At 37.7% G+C, this 22,318-nt stretch overlaps 1 protein-coding gene across 3 annotated transcripts in view; it reads left to right on the top strand.

Annotated features, from left to right (window-relative positions):
• mib1 (E3 ubiquitin-protein ligase mind bomb 1) overlaps positions 1-22,318 on the top strand; it is a 506,141-nt gene that overhangs the window by 50,558 nt on the left and 433,265 nt on the right. For all 3 annotated transcript variants that reach the window (XM_034327116.2, XM_034327117.2, XM_034327118.2), the window contains one exon: positions 8,850-9,001. In XM_034327116.2, the coding sequence (XP_034183007.1) occupies positions 8,850-9,001 (152 nt within the window). The remainder of the gene's footprint in view (positions 1-8,849; positions 9,002-22,318) is intronic.

Raw genomic sequence — 22,318 nt, forward strand, 5'->3', positions numbered from 1 at the left:
CTCTGTGATACAGAAAGGACTGACACGAGCATGTTAAACCACTACTTTGATGGATGATACCGTTGTTCACTGCTGGCAGTGAAAACACTTGGAAGAAGATGCAACCCAGAGACCCCAGGGAATCGCGAAACTGATTTTCCTCTTCTTCGACCGTGTTGCGTTTTAATTTACCCAGATGTTGTAATTTAATTTCTTCGTATTAAATAGTCCACGTTATTGTCAGTGACGTAACTAGATGGAAGGGACGGTGGGACTGGCTCCCTTCAAAAGGGGATTAGCCCCTTATCGTTTTCAGATTCTAAGTTTCTAAGGTTCTAAAGTATCAGAATTCCAAAAGTTCAGAGTTCCAAATTCTTCAAGTTTCCAAATTCTCAAATTCCTAAATTCCTAAATTCTCAAATTCCCAAATTTTCAAAGTTTTAAATTCCCAAAGTCCAAAATTCCTAAATTCCTTAATTAAGATTCGAATATTCCAAGAATCTAAAGTTTGAAGATCCTAAAATTGAAAAATTCTAGGATCCCCAGTATCAAGAATACTTAGCTCATAAGGGTTGCTCGCAATACGCTGGTAAAGCCGAATTACAAGCACGCTAAGTAAAAGAATGAGCGAATATCACGGAAAAGAGGAGAAACAGGTTAGAGAGCCGCTTATCACAGACTTAAATAAAGTCGTGCCTTTCTGTTGCGGCGTAGACCGATCCAAGGGGTGGAGGGTAGTATATCGCGAGGGGTGAGTTAATACTAAAAGCAATAAGCAACGAGTGGTTGCGGTTGGAAGAAGCGAGGGTAGGGTCTTTCGAAGTTATTGTTGTGACCACGACTATTGTGTGCTGTACCCGTCGCCTACCCTCTTTTGACTCGCCTTGCTAAATTAAATTTTGTCTTACGCGCGGAATGTCCGCAGAAGCAGCTTCGAGTCTTTCGTTTCGTTTCCAGAGAATTATGCAAAAACGCTTTTCTCGCCTCCATTGTAGGTATATACTGTGTTTCTCGAGGGAAGAAAGAAAATGGTTCAGTTTCTTATCAGAGTTGACAGTATCGTCACGTATCGTGAAAATGTGTAGCTAGATTGAAATATTTCGGGAATTTTTACTTGATTTCCTGATAAGCTTGCAATATTTTTGGGATCCTCTTTCATGAAATATGTAAATTACATTTCTGTGGATTAGCAGAAAATTTCTTCAGAGTATTATCATTAAAATTGAAGAATTTCTCAAAAGGTTTCTATATTAGATAAATTTAAAATAAAAAATAAAATAAAGGATTTCACAGTCTTTAATAGGGTACTTTTCAAAATTGGTTAATAAATTATTAGAGCTGAAGCCCATTATAAAATGACAGGAATATAAAAATTCATAAACTCAGACAAATTATTAAATGATCAACAAAAGTTCCAAGTATCCTAATATACTGATATACTGTAATATTATTTACAAAAAAGCTTATATTGTAGAAATGAAATTACCTTCACGAAACGACGAGAAGTTTGTTAGAAAGGCTGGCGTTCGAAAAGACGTTTTTTCGTTGAAAGCGTTTCTTCATTTCGCTTTATTCTCTCGCACTTCTTTCATTTTACTCGAGCGCGGTTTAACAGTCCGCTATATTGGATTCTCTTGAGTCCAATTTTCCTTGCTCCTATTTTTTCCCTCCTCCTGTTCCTTCTTTTTTTTCTTTTTACACAACCTCCAGTGCATCGTATTTGAAGGGGAGCTGTCATAAAGTGCAGACCTGGACTTTGATACGACGTGCCGTGAAAAAACGATCTCATCGCGATGTTTCGATTCAGCGAATTGCATTTTCCTCGGCGCGTACCCGCGTCGCGTCGGGGTTGAAGCGTCGTCGTCGTCGTCGGCCATCCTCGAAAGAACTGGGTTATCGATTCCCGCCGTAATTTTAAACTGGCGCACGTGGTCAGTTTCCCGGCCCATCCCAACTCCCTTTTGCATCCCTTCTCTTCCTTTTTCTTTCTGTTCCTCTTTCGCCGGCTGATTGGTTTTTCTACCGCTACTGCCCGCCGGTATATAGGCTACCGGACCGTTACATGGATTGCACCATAAAAATTTATGTTGCTGAATTAATGAGAGAACGCTGACGATGAAAGTTGGTATAAAAAAGCTACCAGGTCAGACGGTAACTCGCTCGTTATTAACCGACGAAGGAAGATCCTGCGAGGTAAATAAGTGAAAAATTCTTTTCCTCTTTTTTTATTCTGTTAGTATATTCTTTGCAGATGTAGAAAATAATTTGAAATGTAATTTATCAATGATAACGCTTGCCGGTTGATCAGAAATATCCTTGTATATCGTGTTAAAATATTTTCTTCCATGGGCGCGTGATTAATTAAAATTAATTATTTTGGTCAGAGTTTCGCGAGCTTTTGTCGAAGCCGAGCGTCGGTCAGGTTGATCGGTAAAAGGCCACAATATTTGCACGTCCGTCAGTGGCAAGTTGGCAGGCTTAATCGGCTTTTCGGCCGATTCGTAAAGTACACAATGAATCGCGTCACGGCTGCGGCCCTGTAATCCTCGTGGTGGCAATTTATATTAATTAGCCCGTTCGACCGAACCGTTCGTGTTCAACATAAATTACCGGGGCTAATGATGAATGTCAGGTATAAACGTAACATTATGCAACCGAGCGACTGTGCACGAGTGTCGTTCGAACTGGACTGGTCCAGTGTTCGCCAGGTAGACTCTCTGAATTTCGGGGCTGCTTGATACACACGAACAGGTCATACATAACGCCATTCCTGCTGGCTGGTTACATACGTTCCGGGCGTGAAATCAACGCGACGCTTGCCTGTCGTGATTACAAGCTGACGACACGACTACCATGCGATTATGTGGCTCTAATTACTCGTCCACTTTCTCGGCAACATTTAATAATTTCTAAGGCAGGCTCAAAATTTCGTGGAAAATTTCGAGTACCCGATACTCGGATCAGGTCCAGAATTATTTCGGTCGATTCACAATGAATTAGACTTAGTTTTTTGTGAATATTTCTAATTTACTTCCGACCCGAGTATCGGCTACCGCTAATTTTCGGTTTCTGCCCGATTCGACTCGACCAAATCCGGACAATTCCTACCCCAACCGACCCGGACGATTCATAACCGATGCAGCTCGAAATTTTCAGACTCTCGCGCATCTCTACCATTTAGCATAATTCGTATCTCGATAAAGTTCATCGCGAAAGCCAGTAGCGACTCGGAGAGTTTATCGGCTGAAAAGTATCATAAATTCACAGCTCGGCGACGATCGTGGAATCGAATAACCAGTCCGGGCACGAGCTTTCTAACGAGTTAGGCAACTCTTGTTCTTAGCGCTCGGTGGTGACGCATCGTATCGCATTGCATCTCGTCTGCGGGGGGTGGATATTGCACCCCTTGCACTTGTGCGGAACTCGGCCTGGGCCAACCTCTTCACCGTAGGCGTCGGCCTGGCTACACGACCCGCATACCGTCTTTGTGAACCACCTATACCGGGGTTCATCCCGTTCTAGTTTGGTGCATCGGTCCAAAGGGAACCCCGAGTCGGTCTGCTCGAAAAGTAGGAACTGGAAACGGGCGGAAGGGTTGCCGGTTGCAATCAAGCGCGGACACGGACTTTGGGGATGCTCCGTTTTCTCACGGTCCGCATTATCTTCTCAGAGCTCTGTGTTGCCTCTCGAACTCTTCTCTGTCTGTTGAAACGAGCAGACGAGGTAACGAAGGAGGCGGAAGGCCCGTCCCCGTTCTTTCCTTCCTTCTTTCCAACCTTCTCGCACAACCTACCGGCCCTGTTCCTCTAACGTTCGCTTTACTTCATTCCACCTTCATCCGTCCTTTCAGTGTGGCCCTGTATCTTCGTCGAAATCGCTATTGATCGCCCCTGTAAAATAGCGGTTGAGCTTAACCGATGTACGGCGTCGGATTATTCCCGGATTTCCGTCTGCGAGTGTGTGTGGCGTTAGGATTGATAAGAATCATGGGAGAAAAGAGGTTTTAAGTTTGAACCGGCGGGATAAGTATCCTCTTGGCTTACCGTTAGCGATGGCTGTTTGGACGGCCGGGAATTGGACCGGTGCTTCCGGCTTAAGGGGATTTCTTTTGATTGCACTAACGATAATTATGTTAATTATGTGCGCATACCTCTTTCATCTTCCCCAGACGGCGATTGTAAATCGCGTATCTGGTTGTTTTTTCGATTTGCAGGATTTTTTATGTTAGGTGATTTACGTACTGAAGTTAAATTTTCATTTTTCATTATTTATTTTTTCATGTAAGGCAAACGTTGTTATGTAAAATTATAAGGGCCACTGCTACTTTTAACCCTTGTGCATCATTTGGATTAATTTGACCTAAAATGGAAATATAATAATTTCATATTTATATGAAATTTACTGATTTTTATCGATTTTATTTTTGCGACTAATTTGATTAAAATCTTCGAATTCTTCCAACGTCTTAATTCTCAACGGACAAGACTGAAGGAATTAGAATTTCCTTACCATCTTGGCGACATCTTAAAGCTCTCATTAGTGTAGCCTGTCACTTTCGATAGGTAAACGGGTTAAGGTAGAATTAGCCGCGTCAATATTTGCGGTGCAATCAAGCCGCTTCGACTTGTCGTCCCCGTTATTTCGCTTCTCGCTGACTTCTCGACACTGCCACTGATTGTAATCCACACTTCCGTGACCAGATTGCCGTGTTGTTGTTGCTGTTGTCTTTTCTCATTTTATCCACTCGTTTCCTTGATACGGCGCCTCCCGGTCTGCGACCGTTTTAACGTTTGATCGCAGTCCAATCAGACATTTCCGCGACGACAGTTTCCTGCTGAACACGTTAAAACGGCTAAGTTGCTCGTGCCAAATATTTACACGGTATTACTCTCATACAATTCTCCTCGTCTTCCATTTCTACTGTGATAACTACGCTCGAGAGCAAAATTAGAGGGTCCAGAAAAAAATTTGACATTAATTTTAGGGTGGTCGTTGCGAAGGAAAGAATCTCAATTCTTAAATCGTTAGTATTATAATTTACTATAAAAATTGGTATAATCCATTGAGTAGTTTCATTTTGCAAAATTTTCACGTTATTATTCTTTATCATTTTCTATGTAGATACATTTCAATTTACAGCCTTAAATTTTGAATTTTCGAACTGAAAATTGCAAGAACTTTCCTCGCAATTACATTGAACATTATTAACGATCATTTTAAACGATGCTACGAAATTCCTGGTTCTATCGACTTTTCAGTACCAATTACCATAATGGTAGTCATAACCACACCGTTCTTACGAGCAAACTTATTAAACCGATCGAAGAGGAGAACGAGCTTCTTCGAGGAAACGGAGTAAACCTTCGAAATCTGTTATTTAGCGGGTAGAATGATAGAGAATTGCGATAAAACCTGGTGGTTGAATCGTTTGTGCTTCTTATAGCTGACAAATCTTGCAGCATTTGTCGTCGATAAGAACGATTCGTGTGCTCGGAGAGAACGAAGACGATCTCGCCACGTGGATGATGGTCAATGAAACGGAACGAACGGAAAAATCGATGGAGAAAATACTGGAATTAAGCTTTTTCGAAAGTTGCTCGCATAGAAGGTTGGATAGAATAGAAATTGGGGGTCGTTTGTTAAACTAGAACGAAAGGGATGAGCAAGGTGGATCGTGATAACGTAAGGGTTGCGCTCTTCTGCTTCTAGTGAAAGAAACGACGTGGAACGAGAACGGGGGGGTTGGAGGAATGCGCTGTCATAAAATTGAAACGCGTAGTCGAGCTTTGCTGATTTCCTCATTTTTTGCGCAACTTTGTCTTCCTTCTGTAAGGAAATTCTTGCATGTAAGATTCTAGACGAAATTGGAAGATCTTCAAGTATTAGAGATTTGAAGATCGCCGTTTTATTAATATATTGATTGACGTGATGTCAGCGGTGGTCGGAGCCTTAAAATGGATGTAATTGAATTGCTAGGAAAAGGGAAGAAAAAGCAAACCTTGGATATTAATAGAGGTGTGCAAGAACCCGAAAATATTGGGTTGAGTCAGGATCTGGGAAGGGTGTCATATATTGGAAAAATATCTAAAGGAGTTACATACATATCAAGATAATTAGTATAGGCATCTGAAAATTTCTGGTACTCGACTCAAACAATACCGACCCGATCGACCCCTCCCCTTCTTTTTTAAGCGTAGAAATTTTCATAGACGCTCATTACTCCCTAGTGGAAAGGCGATGGACAGTGTGAGGTTCTTAGTCATTGAAACTCCACGGCGGCCACCCTCAGGTATTTGGGGGTGGCTCCGGGATCTTTGTATTTTACCGCTTTATATTAACCCCTTCTCAAAAAGGGGTTAACATGACCCAGTACCTTGAATTTATAATCAATGCCTGGAACCGCACCAGGTGCAGATTGCAATAGTGTTCCAAGCATCCGATTCGCCCCGACTCGACCCTTAGGCGAAGGTGTTACCATTTCTTTCGCACCAACATTCACTTTTCTAAAATGAAAATTTTCTGTTTAAAATAATTACCATCTCTAAACCATAAAATAAATCTATTCTTCCCCCTAGAAGAACCGACAGAAATGAGAAGTAAATTCTCACTTTAGAAAGCATTGACCCAGAAAACATCAAAGGACCCAGATTCATGGTTTACTCGCGTACGCGATTGTTTCCGGAGGACCCTGTCCTTTGCGCTCGTTAATTCCGTTGGCGATCCGTTGATTGCAGTTTATGGAAGCAGAAACGAAGGTGCACCAGGTTCTCGAGCTCGATAAGGTCGGCGAGAATAATGGCGAGGTTCGTGTGATCAGGTAAATAAGACAGGGTCCCATGGCTGTCGTGCGACCTTTGCCCTCCACTATTCTCATTCACCTTTACCATCTTGTCCCACCTCTTTTATTATCTTCTCTGGTCGTTTCTCTTTCGCAACCCTTCTCCAACTCTTTTTCCTCTTTTCCTCTTCACGGTTCTTCTTCGTGCGCGCTTTCAACCTCGCTCTCTTAGACCTTCTCTTTTTCTCCGTTGATCTTCTTCCTCTGTTTCTCTGTTGGTCTTTCACCCTCAACCTAGTGGCGTGACACATGGCCAGCATTTATAGCGCGAGATAGCGCCGCCGGTTCTCGACAGCGCCGGCAGATTTATCCTTCACGGTTATTGGAGTTATACAAAGGATTTTTCCAACTGATCCCATAAAGTATCTGTGCCTGATGCCCTATTATTTACGCAGCCGAGCCTGATGCCACCGACCACCCCCTTGGCTGAATTTTTCTTACCCGCACGCCTGTGTCTTTCTTTAAACAGTGGAAAATGATTGATCTACTTGGATTAGGATTATAATAGTCATCATAGATATCAGGTTGTCTAGAAAGTTTCGTGAATGAAATACCTCTTATGAAATTTATATTTTTATTTTTAACTAACAACTTTCAATGCCTTGAGAATCTATTTGTGTTTCCATATGACAGAATTTTCTAAAATATTAGAAATTTTCTATTATTTTCTTAATCCTCGACGGCGGACCAGGGAAAGGGCATATTATTTTCATTTTCTAAATTGTACACTGTTCTTTTTAGTTAATATACTTGTATATTATTCGTAAATTTGAGGCTCCGCTGTTCAAGGGTTAAAAAATAAATTCACAAGACTTTTTAGGTAACCTATTAATTTCTCTAGCCTTTCATTGATTACTTTACAAAATTGATAAAATATTAATCCTATTTAGAATTTTCTGTAAAGTCAGTGAAACGAATTGTCTCTTTATTCATCTGGCGTAATCCTCGCTCTGTTGTCCTGTTAAATGCAGTTACCCGTAAATCTGTCGTTTCATCTACCACATTCTCTACTATTTGTCTATTTTTGGGCTCGCGTGCGCTATTTCGGAAGCAATGTCGCATGTCACGTCGTTTCAGAGGCTGGACTCTTTGTTTCTGCATTCGTTTGTTCTGTCGCTCGTAGCTAACGAACGGCGCAGCTTGCTATTAATGGATAGCCACTGTTACAGTTCGTTTTATCGGCAATTTGGGTCCATAGATAGTGCTAGTCGAAAGCGGGTTACAACGACCCGTTTCTGTGAATTGTGTGCTCCGTTTATTTCATACAACTTCACCGTTACTTTTCTACTTTAATATGTTTACCGTCACAGTGAAAGTGGTCAATGTATGGTCAGACATGTCACAAGTTTCAGATGTAGAGGTGTTAATTTAGGCTCTCAATTTTCTTTCTTTTATAATATCGTAAACTAGAGTTAAGAAATATCTTTTTATATTGACTCTTATCATATTCGTTGAAATTTAAAGCTCGAGTGCTTATAAAAACTTCAATATTCTTTCTCATTTATCTTCTCAATTTTCTGACGTAGCAAGAAGAGATTGAGCTTAACTATAGCAGCCTAGAAGATTATAAGACTTAATCTGATTTAAATTTAATTGCTGTTCGAGAATAGAAGATTGTTGAAAGGAACGCTTATTATAGGAAATAATTTTCATACGATTTCATGGTTTGCTCGTTTCAGGTCGACTTATTTAAAAAAGAATAATTTTAATAATCAAGTAATAAAAATAAGCAGACTTCCATTCCATTGCTTTCATTTCCTTTCAATAACTTCGATCTTGGATTTGCCTGTTGTTGAATAAATATATTTTGATTTTCAATGAAAGAACGTAGCTTAAAGAAAAAGAAAGTCTTTCCAATTTACGAAGCTTTCGAGCGCAGACTGTACTGTTCTTCTGTAAAATTCAAGTAGCTATTGTTACAAAGAAATCGGTGAAACAGAAAAGTGTAGCTTTTGTTGGCGGTAATCGGTTTCTAATGGAAAAGGTAAAGGTGAGGCACATCGCTAAGAAAAACCTGTTTCCTCGTTTCCAGGACTCGGAAGGTGACACACCTCTTCACGATGCGATCTCTAAGAAACGGGATGACATGTTGGCTCTGTTGTTGGACCATGCCGCAGACATCACCCTCACGAACAACAATGGATTCAACGCTCTGCACCATGCCGCTCTTCGTGGAAACCCAAGGTGAGTAGTAGAGCCCGTATTTTCGATGTGACGCTTTTGTCCGTGATAACGTGCATCGTTCTGAATGCATCTGTCGGTGGTAGGAATTTAACCGTACGATTTTAGTTTCCTTGGAAATACAAGGATAAAGGATTTCAGCTTAAGCCAGCTGACAATTAAGGAGATAAATTGTCACTTTTAGAGTTGATTGATTTCGGCCGTTCATTATGTTGACACGTATATCTTTTATTTTTATTTTTAAATTAGATAGGGATTTATAATTTAACCCTTGATCAGCGGATTGGAAGGATAGTTTTTAAAGGAATAATGTAAAATTTAGAAAATGAAAATAATATGCAATAGAAAATTAGATTAAAATTGTGGTTCTCTCCATGGTCCGCCGTTCGAGGATTAAGTACATAGATCACCTATCTAGGTCTATTTGTTAATACGTTGACCATCAGTGTCAGCTATTTTAGTAATTTTTATATTTTTATTTCATTTTTATCTGTTCTATGGTATATCAATTACAGTTCGGTTAGTAACTTTCAGAGTTAGAAAATTTTTTTAAATGGTAAATTCGAACTCCGTAATTTGTAATAGATTTATCCATCTTTAAATTATAGTATTTACTCTGAAACTATTTCAGACACTTCGAAGTGCTAACTTTATAGCTTCGTATAGTAGGTCCAAAAAAGAATATTAAGACGTCGTATTCAATCGTTCACGAAGCTTCTACCAATGGTTTTGTTCCCTTGTTCAACAAATCATGAAAGAACGTCGAATCACAGGTGTTCTAATAGCACTTGTCCCTTCGTCGAAGTCTAATCGGGTCGGTCATTCTCGAAAGGTACTGAATTAATTTTACCTCGATTCTCACCATCCACCCTTCTGTTCAATTTCGTTCCCTACAATCTTGAGAATCTTCGAGATTTGCTGGATTTTGCTGTTATTATTTCAACACCTGGATGAAGTTGTGAGAATGATGGATAGGATTGCAACTAAAACAAGGTTTATTTTCAATTTCATAGACACCAGATATTTTTTTTAATTTTAAATTATCTTTGAACGTAATTTGTTGTAATTATAAAATTTTTAGTAATTTACTCCCTTTTCTTTTGGCAAAGAAATTAAAGGAACTTTTTGTTATTCAACACTGAAAATATTTCATTATATTGAAGCATTTTTCTTGAAACGGTTGAGCATAATTATTGTCAATTAATTAAAATTTGTTACAATTCATTTTTCTCTCCTCTTTTTTCTTTAATAAACTGGGGGTCAGATCATCCCATTGTTAAAGAGCGTAAAAACGAGACTTTTTCTCTCGCTCGTTCCACGAATGATCCTCTTCTGTCGTCACGTTTCACGCCCGTTTCCGGGCCCGGAAAATGCAGGCACCGGATGCACATAGTAGTTCTGCAATCACAATTACGAGGTACCTACTTTCGACCTCTCGGTGTCAGCGATTCGCGCTTTACCACGCTGTGTTACGATGTAGTTCGTCGAAATAACTGGCGAATTTCTGTCGTTGAATAGAAAAAGCGGTGGTTCAATGGCGTGAAAATTCTGGTGTCTATGAAAGAGATAGGAAGCGACTATCATGTATCGCAAATTTACATTTTGTTTCATTCGACCCCTCGAGCTATTTTATTATTAACCAGAATTTCGTTGAAAAATTTCATCAATGATAAATCCTTTTTACCTCGAAGAGATATTAATTTTAACTTCATTTTGAAATTTAGTTCATTGAAGTGATATTAAAATTTATACGAAATATAGGTACCTTTATCATTTAAAAAAAATTTAAACTTTTAAAGTTTGAAGATTTAAAGAAATTAATTTTCAAATTAACTCTTTTTAATTCTGATTTTTCTTTTTATTCTTACAAAAGGAGGATAAATAAACTGTTGTTTGATTCATAGATGTCGAGAAAAATTGACACCACAGATGTATGAATATAAAATAAATGTATCATGTGTTATTGAAAGCCGACATTTTTCGAAGCATTTTATTCAGGGGTAGAATTTTTACAGCTTGCGTCACTGTAAACTCTGTTATATACGAGAAGCAGTATTTTCTTTCATTTTGACTGCCAGCTCGTGAAAAGCGAAAACGATGAACAAGGGTGGACAGGTGGAGTTTGTTGCTTCATGGCTGAGCAGCGGCTCGTGAATTCTGCTGTATTACGCCAATTGAATGCGTCATGTCGATGCAATTTAGTCCCTTACGTCATAATCGTTTCTATTCACTCCCTTTTCAATGCTTACAAATTTTTTGAAAAATTGTTTTTCACAACGGGATGGAATAATAGAAAAACATCGAGATCGAATTAAAATATTCCAAGTTATTTAAAAAGTAAATGAATTAATTATAGAAAAATGAAATATAGGGGCGGTTGACCCTAAAATTAAAAAATATTAAAAGTATGTTATTTTAAAAAGAATTTTCAAAATATTCCAAGCTTTTTAAAAAGTAAATAAATTTAATCCTAGAACGACAAAGTAGATCTTTTTCCAAACAATTATTTATTTTCATTTATGTGTTCAAGATTAGAAAAGTAATTTTGGTTTATTGAAGATATTAAAAAAAGAAACTATTAGGGGGTTAACCACTTTCCTAACGCGAATACCAAAATCTTTCACCATCATTCAAAGAACGGAGAATTTTTATTTATTATTCTAAAACACTCGCAAGACATCGCATCAATTTTTCTTCGCCATACCGTACCGATCACTTACGCCTACTTTGGAAAGAAACCAGCACACATCCGTGGAACCCAATCCATCGGATCGGTGGGGTGTCTGGTACGAGGGTGGTGGTTTTCAGCGTGGAAAGCGTGGAGGAGAGAGGGTGCGGCGAGAAGGTTTTCGCATCCGTGTGTATGGCCCCCGGATATTACCTACCTTCGTTGCTTTTAAACCGAAGGGTGCTGATTACCGCGAGAAGATGTATGTGCCGCATCACCGACCGGAGGATGTATTTCAAAAGGAACCTATTACCCTCCTTTTCTGTCGTACCCTCTTTCCTTCTCGACAGCAGCAGGTATATCTGCGTGAAAATCCGCCACGACATTACGCAGAAACGCGTCACGAGGCTGGAATTAGATTCAGGATGATTTAGGATATATGCTGCTAGATGATGATAATACTCGCCAGTAGATACGATGAATTCATTTGATCCAAACTGACGAACGATCCTGATTTCGATGAAGGTACCTTCGAGCACAGGATGCGTTATATGCTAAATGGATTGAGTGTGTCTTGAGACTGATTCAAAGCTTGGTATGGGGGGGAGTAAGTAAGTGCTCAAAGCTAATGAAGTTTTCTTTGACTATGGCTGTGCGAATCGAGGAGCGGGTAAACATTACGTTCGCGTCTGCTACCGGCTGATTATCGTTTTAGCCGATTCTGCGACTTTAATGGAAGTCCGATGTTGGTTTAGGGATCAGCTCGTTTCTACGATTGCGGAGATCAGAAAAATGGGGGCGAAAGTAACGTGTAAGTTTTGTTTTGTCGGAAGTTAGAGACACTTGCAATTATTCAATTTAAAATAAATTAAATTACAGTATAAGTAGGTTCTACTTTGAAACTAATACATTGACAACTCTGATTCTTTTGATCTGAATACTTTTCATTATTAATAGAAATTTTGTTACTTGTAAATTATTATAGTTTCAGTTAAAGTTGATGTAGATTACAGATAGATTGGTGGGTTTGTGTAGTAAATTAATGAAAGGATTATTAAATTACTTAAAAGTATTATTCGCAGTTTGTTTTTCTGTTGACACGGAGGAAAAGGGAATTCCATGGAATTTCAGTGATTTTGCAAGTGTAGACAGGTCAGGATTCTCAGTAGCCTTCGCATTCGTCTTCCTTCGGAGCCCTCCCTCTTCTTGTTCCCGGTCAGGGACGAAGAGCCAAGTCTCTTCTATGCGATTCTCTTTCTCTATATTCCTGCTTGCTAGAACCCTCTTTGCGTCCCTTTTCCTTGGTCTGTGAAGGAGCTGGCAGCTTCTCTTAAGTCCTGTGTTGCAGAGGGCTCTGAAGCCGAACGAACGGACGTCCGGAGACGTAATTTCCTGCCCTCCCGGTGCAGCTCCCTTCCGCTTGCTTCTCTTTCTGCAGCTACCTACCGCTTTGTAGGCTGCATTCTCCGGGGGTTGCTGACGAAACTTCCTCCGTTTTCCATGCTTCTGCATTCGCCTCTCTCTGTATGCTCTCGAATTAGGGTCGACCGATGACCGTCATACGTCAAAACGCGGCTCGCAACATTTCCCAGACGTTACAGTTTATTGGATAAATCTCTGGCCATGTCTTCTTCTTTTTAGGAAAGATAGTTACATAAGGTTTATTACGGATTTGGGAACATGCTTGAAAGTTGTACTAAAGCAGTTGTAAAGGTAGTTGTAATAAAACATTTTATGTTTGTATTGATAGATACTTGTTTATGATGATTTTACTTTGGAATTTGAAGAAAAATTAAATTTTAAATTTATGTGATATATGTGGCATTTTGCGGTGCTTTTATGTCATCAAATTGTGTTAGACTTTCTGTGTTCCAAAATTGACTATTTGATGTACAGTACCGAGCACAGTAGGCTTCCTTCGAAACGATGATGATGTCCTAGATTCCCTCCCTCACATAAGCTTCTCGGGTTCCAGGACTTTTCCCCTTTGCCGTAGGCTTCTTTTTCCTTGGGCTCCCCTCTGTTCTCGGCGGCAGTTCCGTGACTGCTTAAATTTTAGAATATTTAACAACTAAAAAGTATGTTATATTTCTTTCTCAAATCATTTTACTATTAATATAGTCACAATTAACGTTTTGAAAATTTCTGTTTCCCTTGTAATACGATTTTCCTTAGGGTAGCCTACTGTGCTCGATAGAGTACGACAACCTAGCATTTACACTCTGGTCAGGTTTCAATACGAGTGTTCTCTTTTTTTTTTTTTTTTAATTTCTCGTGTAGAAGGTAGACGAGAGGTAAAAAATTCTATTGCTGGTGTTGATTGTGCGAATAACAACTGCGCCAGAAGCAACAATAGCTTCGTTGACATCGGTCGAAAAATAAAATTTGAACATCGAGAACCAACCAACTAGTTGAATTTTTATTGTTGAACTAGTTGAAGTTTCATTGTAGCGTAGATTTTCAAGGTAACTCGTTTTCATCCACTTACATTTTACATAAATTTTCGTGAACCTTTCGCGAAGAAAGTAAAGTACGAAGCAGCCACGAAATGATTAATTTATTAAAGCTGACACAACCATCAAATATGCCAGGCTTTTTAAACTAATGGTAGCCATCGTCGTTCATTATATTTACACGGAATAACTGAACACTTCCACCTGTTATCATTTTAACTAAGTTTGCCAAGACAGAGGCGGCATTATTTATGATAATAACCTCATCACATATAACACAGCCACTGTTTCCCTAGCACCGTCACATACAAATTATGCTACACAGCCTCGCGTAAGTATACCGTCCATTGTTTCTAAAGCAAAAGTTCATTTCGCGAGATTAAAACGCTTATAGTCTTTCTTCGGTCCAACTTCTTGCTGGAGAGTATCGTTACTCCCTGAGACAGAGCTGCGAATGTAAACAGAATGAAAGAAAGTACTATCGCCGAGTGTACGCACAAAGCTGGAGATGCTGTGACATTTAAAGAAACAATTTGTTATTTGTTGAAAGTAAAGAATGCTTGATGATTGTTTGAAAGTTTCAAATTTTCCTACAATGGACTTGTTTATTGAATTAATTCTTTAAATATAAAGAATGTCGATGCAGTATTTATATAATAATTCTTATTAAATTTTAAGCTTTAAATTAATGTGCCATAAGTACCATTTTGCAATATTTTTATGTCATGAAATTATGATAGATATTTCTATAGCTCAAAATGTTATTTTTAATAAGTTTTAAAATTCTCAGATTTCAAAACTAAAGTTTACAAAAGTTTGGAAAATTTGGTATGATTGTATTGCTCCAGAATAGATCGTGGTCAATAAACCTTTATGGTGCTAGAAATGGAAGGCGATGAGACGGTTGGGTCAGTATGTAGTTATCACACTTAAAGGCCCCTAAAATTACTCGGTTATGTGTTCGCTTTGTTGGTCGGTGCTATCGATAGCTCGTTATTCAAGCATGATGGTGCAATTATTATCCCTTTACGTGAACCCTATACGTTGAGATATAAACACGAATCGCATTGTAAATTCTATAGTCTGCGATGTGCTAAGCCCGGCGTTGAATATTACACTAGTATCTGTGTATTGATGCTTGAGTGACGTAACTAGCGAAATTGATCACCCTTTATTAGATCAGTAAAGGGCCCATCGTGGTGGTTCTAACCGTTTTATTAAAGAGGACTCTAAACATTATGAACCCTATGAGGATCGTCGCCTATTCAGGGTGTTTGGAAGTCATTTATGTATTAATTGAAGTTTGAAGGAGAATTGGAGGATTTGATGCAAGAATCAGGCAGCTCCATTTTTATTAATTTTACAGGAATTAAAAAAAACTTGTTTAAAAACAATAAAATCTCAATTTGTACAAAAAATAGAGCTATTTAGTTCTTGCATCCAACCTCCTAATTAGAGTTTATGGTATGCATAGTTTAAAGTAACTTTCTGTTTATTGATTTTATGAAAGTAATATTTTAAATACAAACCGTGTTAGATTACATGTTACACGTAAACATAAATTTAATCGAAGGATATAAGAAAATGATTACTTTATTCAGTTAATTAAATTTCTTTTTGATCGTCTTAATTATCTTTCTTAAAATGAGATTCTTCATAATTTTCATAATTCAATTTATGGATCTGCTGGAATTTGTACAAGATTGTTGTTTTCCAACATTAATTTTATACGCTTCTAATTTAATAATAACAACGTTATGATAATAGTAGTGCTAAACAAGCTGGAAACCAATTTATTCTGAAAGTGGTATCGCGTTATAATGTAATAATAACATTGGAATAATAACGTCCTGCTACAATTTCAGTGGTGGATAGTGATTATAAACCGAACTGTATTTTCTCAAATATGAAATATTCGCTGATTGAACGCAAACAATAATTAACATATGTCAAACAAAAAAATCATACATGGTCCACGTGTAACATGGAACACTTGATATTTTTAAACTGACGTCAGAATATAGGAGTAAAATTTGTTTTAACCTTTTCTCATGTCGGTTAAATTTTAAGTTTCAAATCAATATAGCGTGTTTGATATTTTCTCTAAATGAAACTAACGTCAGAATATAAGAGGAAAATTAATTTTAACTTCTTTCATCTTCGTTAAATTAATATAGCAGGCTATGTTACTATAGCCACCCCTATTTCACCTCATTTTTACGTTATGAAATCATGTCAGACCTGGTATACTTTGAGATCTTTCGTTTCATATGCAACAACCTAATATTTTTCAGCGGTACGTCTTCCTCGGTATTTGCTATTCGGTGAGATATAACTTACCGCGGCCAAATGAAATTGTTCCTTCCACCGTGAAGGGACATCGATTTATGTGCACCTAAATTCGATTAACCCCCGCTTTAGAGCACTTTGAGGTGATTTAAGGCACGATGGCACTCACGAAGCCACGACAGCGTGGAAGACGCCGGTGGACGTGTGCGGTTTCTCCTTGAATATACGAGTCGAGAGAAGTCCTGTTGCGAAAACTAATTCGAAGTTACAAGCAACTTGATATCATGTGGCTAACGATCTGCGTTGCTTTTGTTGTTGGCAACAATATGCCCTCGATTATTTGGAAGGTACCTGTTATCGAAACCATTTTGCTATGGGGTTTACCCATCTCCAAGTCTTCATTATTCCTCGCCAGTTCAAAGCATATTGTTTATATTGAATAGGTGTTGTTATTATTATTCCAAAATCTACGTTACATAGAATAGTAAACTATTAGAAAAATAAATTTTTAAGAGTGAAAAAGATTCTCGATCTCTATTGCTCCATTTGAATTTGGATGAAATTAAATATCTCTAATTCTGTTAATTTGTGATAAGAGCTTAGATATTAGATATGATTCATTTTTTTAAAAGAACGGTAGTTTTAGTGTTAATACAAACTCTACTTTATGACATTAATTATGAAAGACAATATCATTCAAGTGTTCTCCTCTGCTTTTTTTCACGAGCCCGATGTGTTTCACCCATTTTTCCATTACATTTTCAAATAACATTGTTTTTCAGCTCGTCAACAGTCTGGATTATTCGCGTAGATTTTACTTTTCAAAAATTCCTATAGAACAAAGTCTAATGGTGTTAAATCACACGATTTTGGTGGCCAATTAATGTCTTCTCGTGAAATTACACGACCATTAAATTTGGTCAAACGTACTGGACTAATGAGAAAAGGCCAAGGAGGTCACTTGAATGATATTGTCTTTCACAATTAATATCATAGATTTTGTGTCAAAATTAAGAAACAATACAAATTTTAAATACTTTGCATTTTATTTCAATTCGAACCCTTTATATTTTTAAGATCTTCTAATCACAACGCATATTTCTATTAATCTATTTCCATCGAAATATACATTTGCATAGATTTCCATAGTCTAGTAACGAGGATATTCCGATAAACCGAGGAATTTCCGAAAAATCACGCTGCTCCAGTTTCACGAGGTCGACGAGCAATAGAAATGTCCCAGGCATTATCTGCAAATTGCGGCGCGTTACCAAAGAACGAGCGCATTTCGAACGATAAGGGAAAAGCATAAGCGTAGCGTTGCTCGTTGCCGGGTTAACCGACGGATTTAATCGTTCCATCTGCATTATAATTAATGCTTCACGTCCGAGGCTACGGTTACAGCTATTCAGCAAACAGCAAGAACGACCGATTTCGAGCCGGTGTTTCGAGCGTGACACCACCGCCACCGTTTCAATGTTTTCCCATGGATTCGTTGGCCGAGAACGGTATATCCGCGAGTTCTAACGCGGATCCGAAAGCCACTTTACCGTGTCTCGCGTGGCTTAATTACGTTAGCCACAACGCGAAACGAAGCAGACAGGTCATAGGGTTGCTTTGATCTCGCCAACGCTCTGATTGTGACAGACTCGAACAGTACCGGACAGAAGATCTCTGGCCAGGCAGATTCACCGTTTGTTTTGTTTTGTTAGAACCACGGTCACGTGTGCGCACGGAAACCAGGCAATCCCGTGAGTTTCCAGGGACGTGATTAAAATTTCGTTAGGACGCGTTCGCGTGTCAACGACTGATAGAAAGCAACCCTGGGTCCAACGGGCTTGCTTTCGTGCACTTTGACGTAACGCTCTAGTGGGAAATAGACCTTTTACTATTTCGACCAGGACGAATTTTCTTTACGGATAGGTTGCATAGCGGCATGAAAAGTTGATGATGCTTTCGGACGTTTCGGAGAAATTTTAAAGGGCTCGTCATTTTATGGGATGGTTGAAAGATTAGATGGTTCTTGGGAATTTTTTAAAAGATAATTAATAGACACAGGAATTTAAAACATTTGTAATTTTTTAAATTAGTGTTTGAAAAATATACAGGGTGTCTCAGATCGGGTAGTACAACCCGGGCAGGGAGTGATTCTATAAGAAAAAATAAGCCGGAAAAAAAGGAATTAATTTTTTTAGTCGTTAATCAATAATTTATCGTTAACTTCATTAAAAAATTCCAATTCGTTCTCGAGATATGTAGAAAAAACGGTTCTTCGGGGTAACTATTTGTGGTGGTTTTCAACCCTTAAACGAACAAATTAGCGTCTTTTAATATACTGTAACATATCACAAAATGGAGAAAATCGGAGAGAGATTATTCTTCAAGAGGGATCCCCTAGGTGATGGGGATGGTTACCGGGCAATGGATTGAACAGTATCGAGCCTTCTTTGAATCTACAACGATTTTTCCATAGTGTCTAAAAAAATGTATTTATTCATTTAAAGTAGTTTCGTCAGAAATAAAAAGTAGCAACACCGGGTATATTCTTTCTGCAGCCCTTTCATCGTTCCGATTCTCATCAGCCATCGTTTCTCCAAGCGTTACAGCCACGCAATTCTAGTCGCGCGTCACTCGAATTCCTTGCACGACGCAGACTTCCGAGTTTTACCGATTGGTATTCCCCGGCATGTCCGTGCTAGCAAGAACAGCTCGGAGAAAAAGAAGAATTCGAATTGTCGAAGGGGTAGGGGGGTTGGTGAACGCGATTCTGATGCTAGCATCGTGAAACGATAGAAGAGGAAACGGAACGAGGAATTCGCAGATAAGCGCGAACGTTTCGTTCAGGACGCGAGAGGAACGCTCGGTTCCGATCGACGGCCGTAAACTTTGGAATAGTTTTCGGAATAATTAGCCCGACTCTTTTAGTAACGGCATAGGGAGTGAGACAGGACTTGTCGGGGCATGCTTGCGGAAAACTGGGAACGAGCTGGGGTTATGGGATAGAGGGGCGAGCGGATAACCATTGAAATAGCTCGTCGGGAGCGATTCATTTAATTTGACCCAGCGAAGATCTAATTACTTCTAATAGTTTGTTAATTTCATTCGACTACTTTACTGCCGTTAAATAATTATTAAGGACCTCAGACGGTTAGACGGAGCTCCGGTAAGGGTTCAAGGGGGTTGGAACGAGAAGACGCGAAGTATTATATGAAAATTGTTGAGAAATTGTGAAATGCTTGTGAAAAATAAAAATTTCTCTGACTTCTTAACGTTTTAATTGCGGTAGGATAATTAACCTTTTGAATCTGAGTATGTTCCATTTGGATTTTATTCTTCTTTCTTTTATTGCCTAAAGAAAGATTATCATATATGTTGCTATGTTTATTGTGAATAGTTGCAAATAAAAGATAGTACTATAAAGGGTGATAAAAAAATGTACTCCGCTGATTGTCAGTAGAATAAAAAATGTAAAATCATCACACCCTGTTTTTTATCACCTTATATAGTCAAATAAAGTTAAAAAAAAAAAAAGAACATAATACACATCTATACAACATATTGTCTTACAGAGGGTCAGAATTATTCACTGAGACGTATGTGTCCTATCAAGATTGAAAGGGTTAAAAAATAGGAAAATGTCAAAATTATCTATCCATTTTTTCAAAATTATTATTTCCCACAACAAAACAAGATAATATAATAGATAGGAAACATATATTCGCCAAAACTCTATATATATCATATTTTATTGTTTGTATTTTTTAAAAACTGGGGATAGCTTTTTCTAATTTAAGAAATTTTCCAGATAAAAATATGAAATACCTCATTTCCGTCATCATATAGAATCTTCACTTAAGATTTAAATTTTGTTCTTGAATTTTGGATCTCCCCGTAGTCGAAAGGTTTTGCGCTCGCGAGCACGTGCATTGCAAAAGACAGAGGCACCGAGCAAAGCCGGGCCATTATATCTATATCGAGTTATAATAGCCCTCGTGTTAAATCGCATGAGAGCCAAATCGCTTGGAACTAACGTCGAGTATCCCCGTTCCTCTCCGTCTATCCTCTCGTTATCCTGCATACACATATACACACACATACACACATATTCACACACTACGACAGAGGCTGCAGCTCTAGGAAAACTACATCGCTACCCTTAGGACATAACGGCGCACTTTCGTTAGGAATTATGCATTCAACCGGCGTCACCAACTTTTTTCGCCCTGTTCTCTATCCTCCACCCTTTTTGTCCCCTTTGTCCCATTAATTGGGAACGCTCGGGAGTCGACTGTCTGATCTTCCTGATTCGATGTAGGAGACCGTGGGCGGTTCTCTTTTTCTTCCTTCTTTTTTGAGAAACTTAGATATTATTTTTTCGACAGACATCGTCTTTATACTGCTCCTTGGTATTCATAGTTACTTAAGTTAAAAATGAAAATTTTTAGGAGGGGTGGTTCAGTTTTGCATTTGATTAGTAGAATATTCATTATATAATTCATTCAAATTTTTATATTTCTCAGATTAAAGATTCTAAATATAACATGGGACTAATTTGTAAAAAAGAAAGGAAAAATGAAATTTTATGTCTTATGCACTTATCAATAATAAGAATTTTTTTAACTTCAATCTGACTTCAATTTAATTTTTTAAATTTATGATTAGTTAAATGATAGAATGAATAATTATTATTATTAAATGAGTATTAAAGAATTATGATTAGAAAATAAAAATCATAGCATAAGGAAATTGATACGAGTAATTAAACATTAGTTAAAAGGCTTTAATTTATCTTTAAGTTTATTTACTTCTATCTTTTTACGTTGTAATTTAAAGTTTTTCTTCGTGGGCATATATATGCAGCTTTAAATTCATGTTATCAAAAAGAAAAGAGTAAGTAGAATTTATGAAGAAAGCAAGTAAGGAGCCACTTTATCGTAATTTGTTACGCTCGTATTAACTTCCGTTTTTAAAGTCACTCTCTGGTTAATGTAACTTGTAACATTTCTCGAGTAAAGTGATGATTTATTTTTATACTACGATTTAATATTTACTCGTAAACCGCTTTTCTACATTTTTCTATTTATTTCGTTAACGTTTTAAATTTTTAATAATTCTCTCAGTTGTAATCTTTTGTAAAAAGAGGTTTTTTACTTTTGATAATTAATACGACACTTCTTAATTATTTAATATTCAATCAACGTTAATTCTACATTTTTTCAAGAATGAAAAGGGATTATTAAGTTTTCAAAAATATGTTTTATAAACCATCTAATGATAAAACAAATTTGTATTTAGTTTCCACATTTTTATGCATTTTCTACAGGAATATACATTTGTGTAAATATTCCTAATTTACTAAATGAAGATGTATGTGGAAATTTATTTAAATTTTACAAATGTTTATTTAATTACATGCAGCATAGTTGAGTTTTGCTTCCTTTTATCGTACAGTTGCAATTTCACCAGGAACAAACAGAGAGAAAATTTTCTTCACAATTCGTTCTTACGTGCAGCTATTTTGATACAGATTGAACATTCTTCTTCAGATTCTCGACATTCCATTTTAAATTGCTTCCGAGACCTTAATGTCAATTGATAGAAATTGCTGTAAACTCGATTTCCGTGAAATTTATTGGTAGTTGATGTTGCTCTCTGCTAAACTTAATACCCCTAAGAATTTTACTGTATTTCAATTATTTGCTTTATTCGTATCCTTAACTGTTTTTCTATGAATGCTGTGTTAAATGCCCCACAAGAAGGAAATAGGATTAGATTGTATTTCTCATACATTAGAGAAGCCTACAAGTTTTCAAGTCAAGTCTGGGTTGCCTGAAAAATGTTATTTTTTACTTTTAAAAGTCACAGAAGAAAAGGAAATCTTATGATATAATAGAACATTTGAGGCAAATC

Source organism: Osmia lignaria, chromosome 14, assembly GCF_051020975.1.
Source record: "Osmia lignaria lignaria isolate PbOS001 chromosome 14, iyOsmLign1, whole genome shotgun sequence".
Classification (NCBI taxonomy): Eukaryota; Metazoa; Arthropoda; class Insecta; order Hymenoptera; family Megachilidae; genus Osmia; species Osmia lignaria.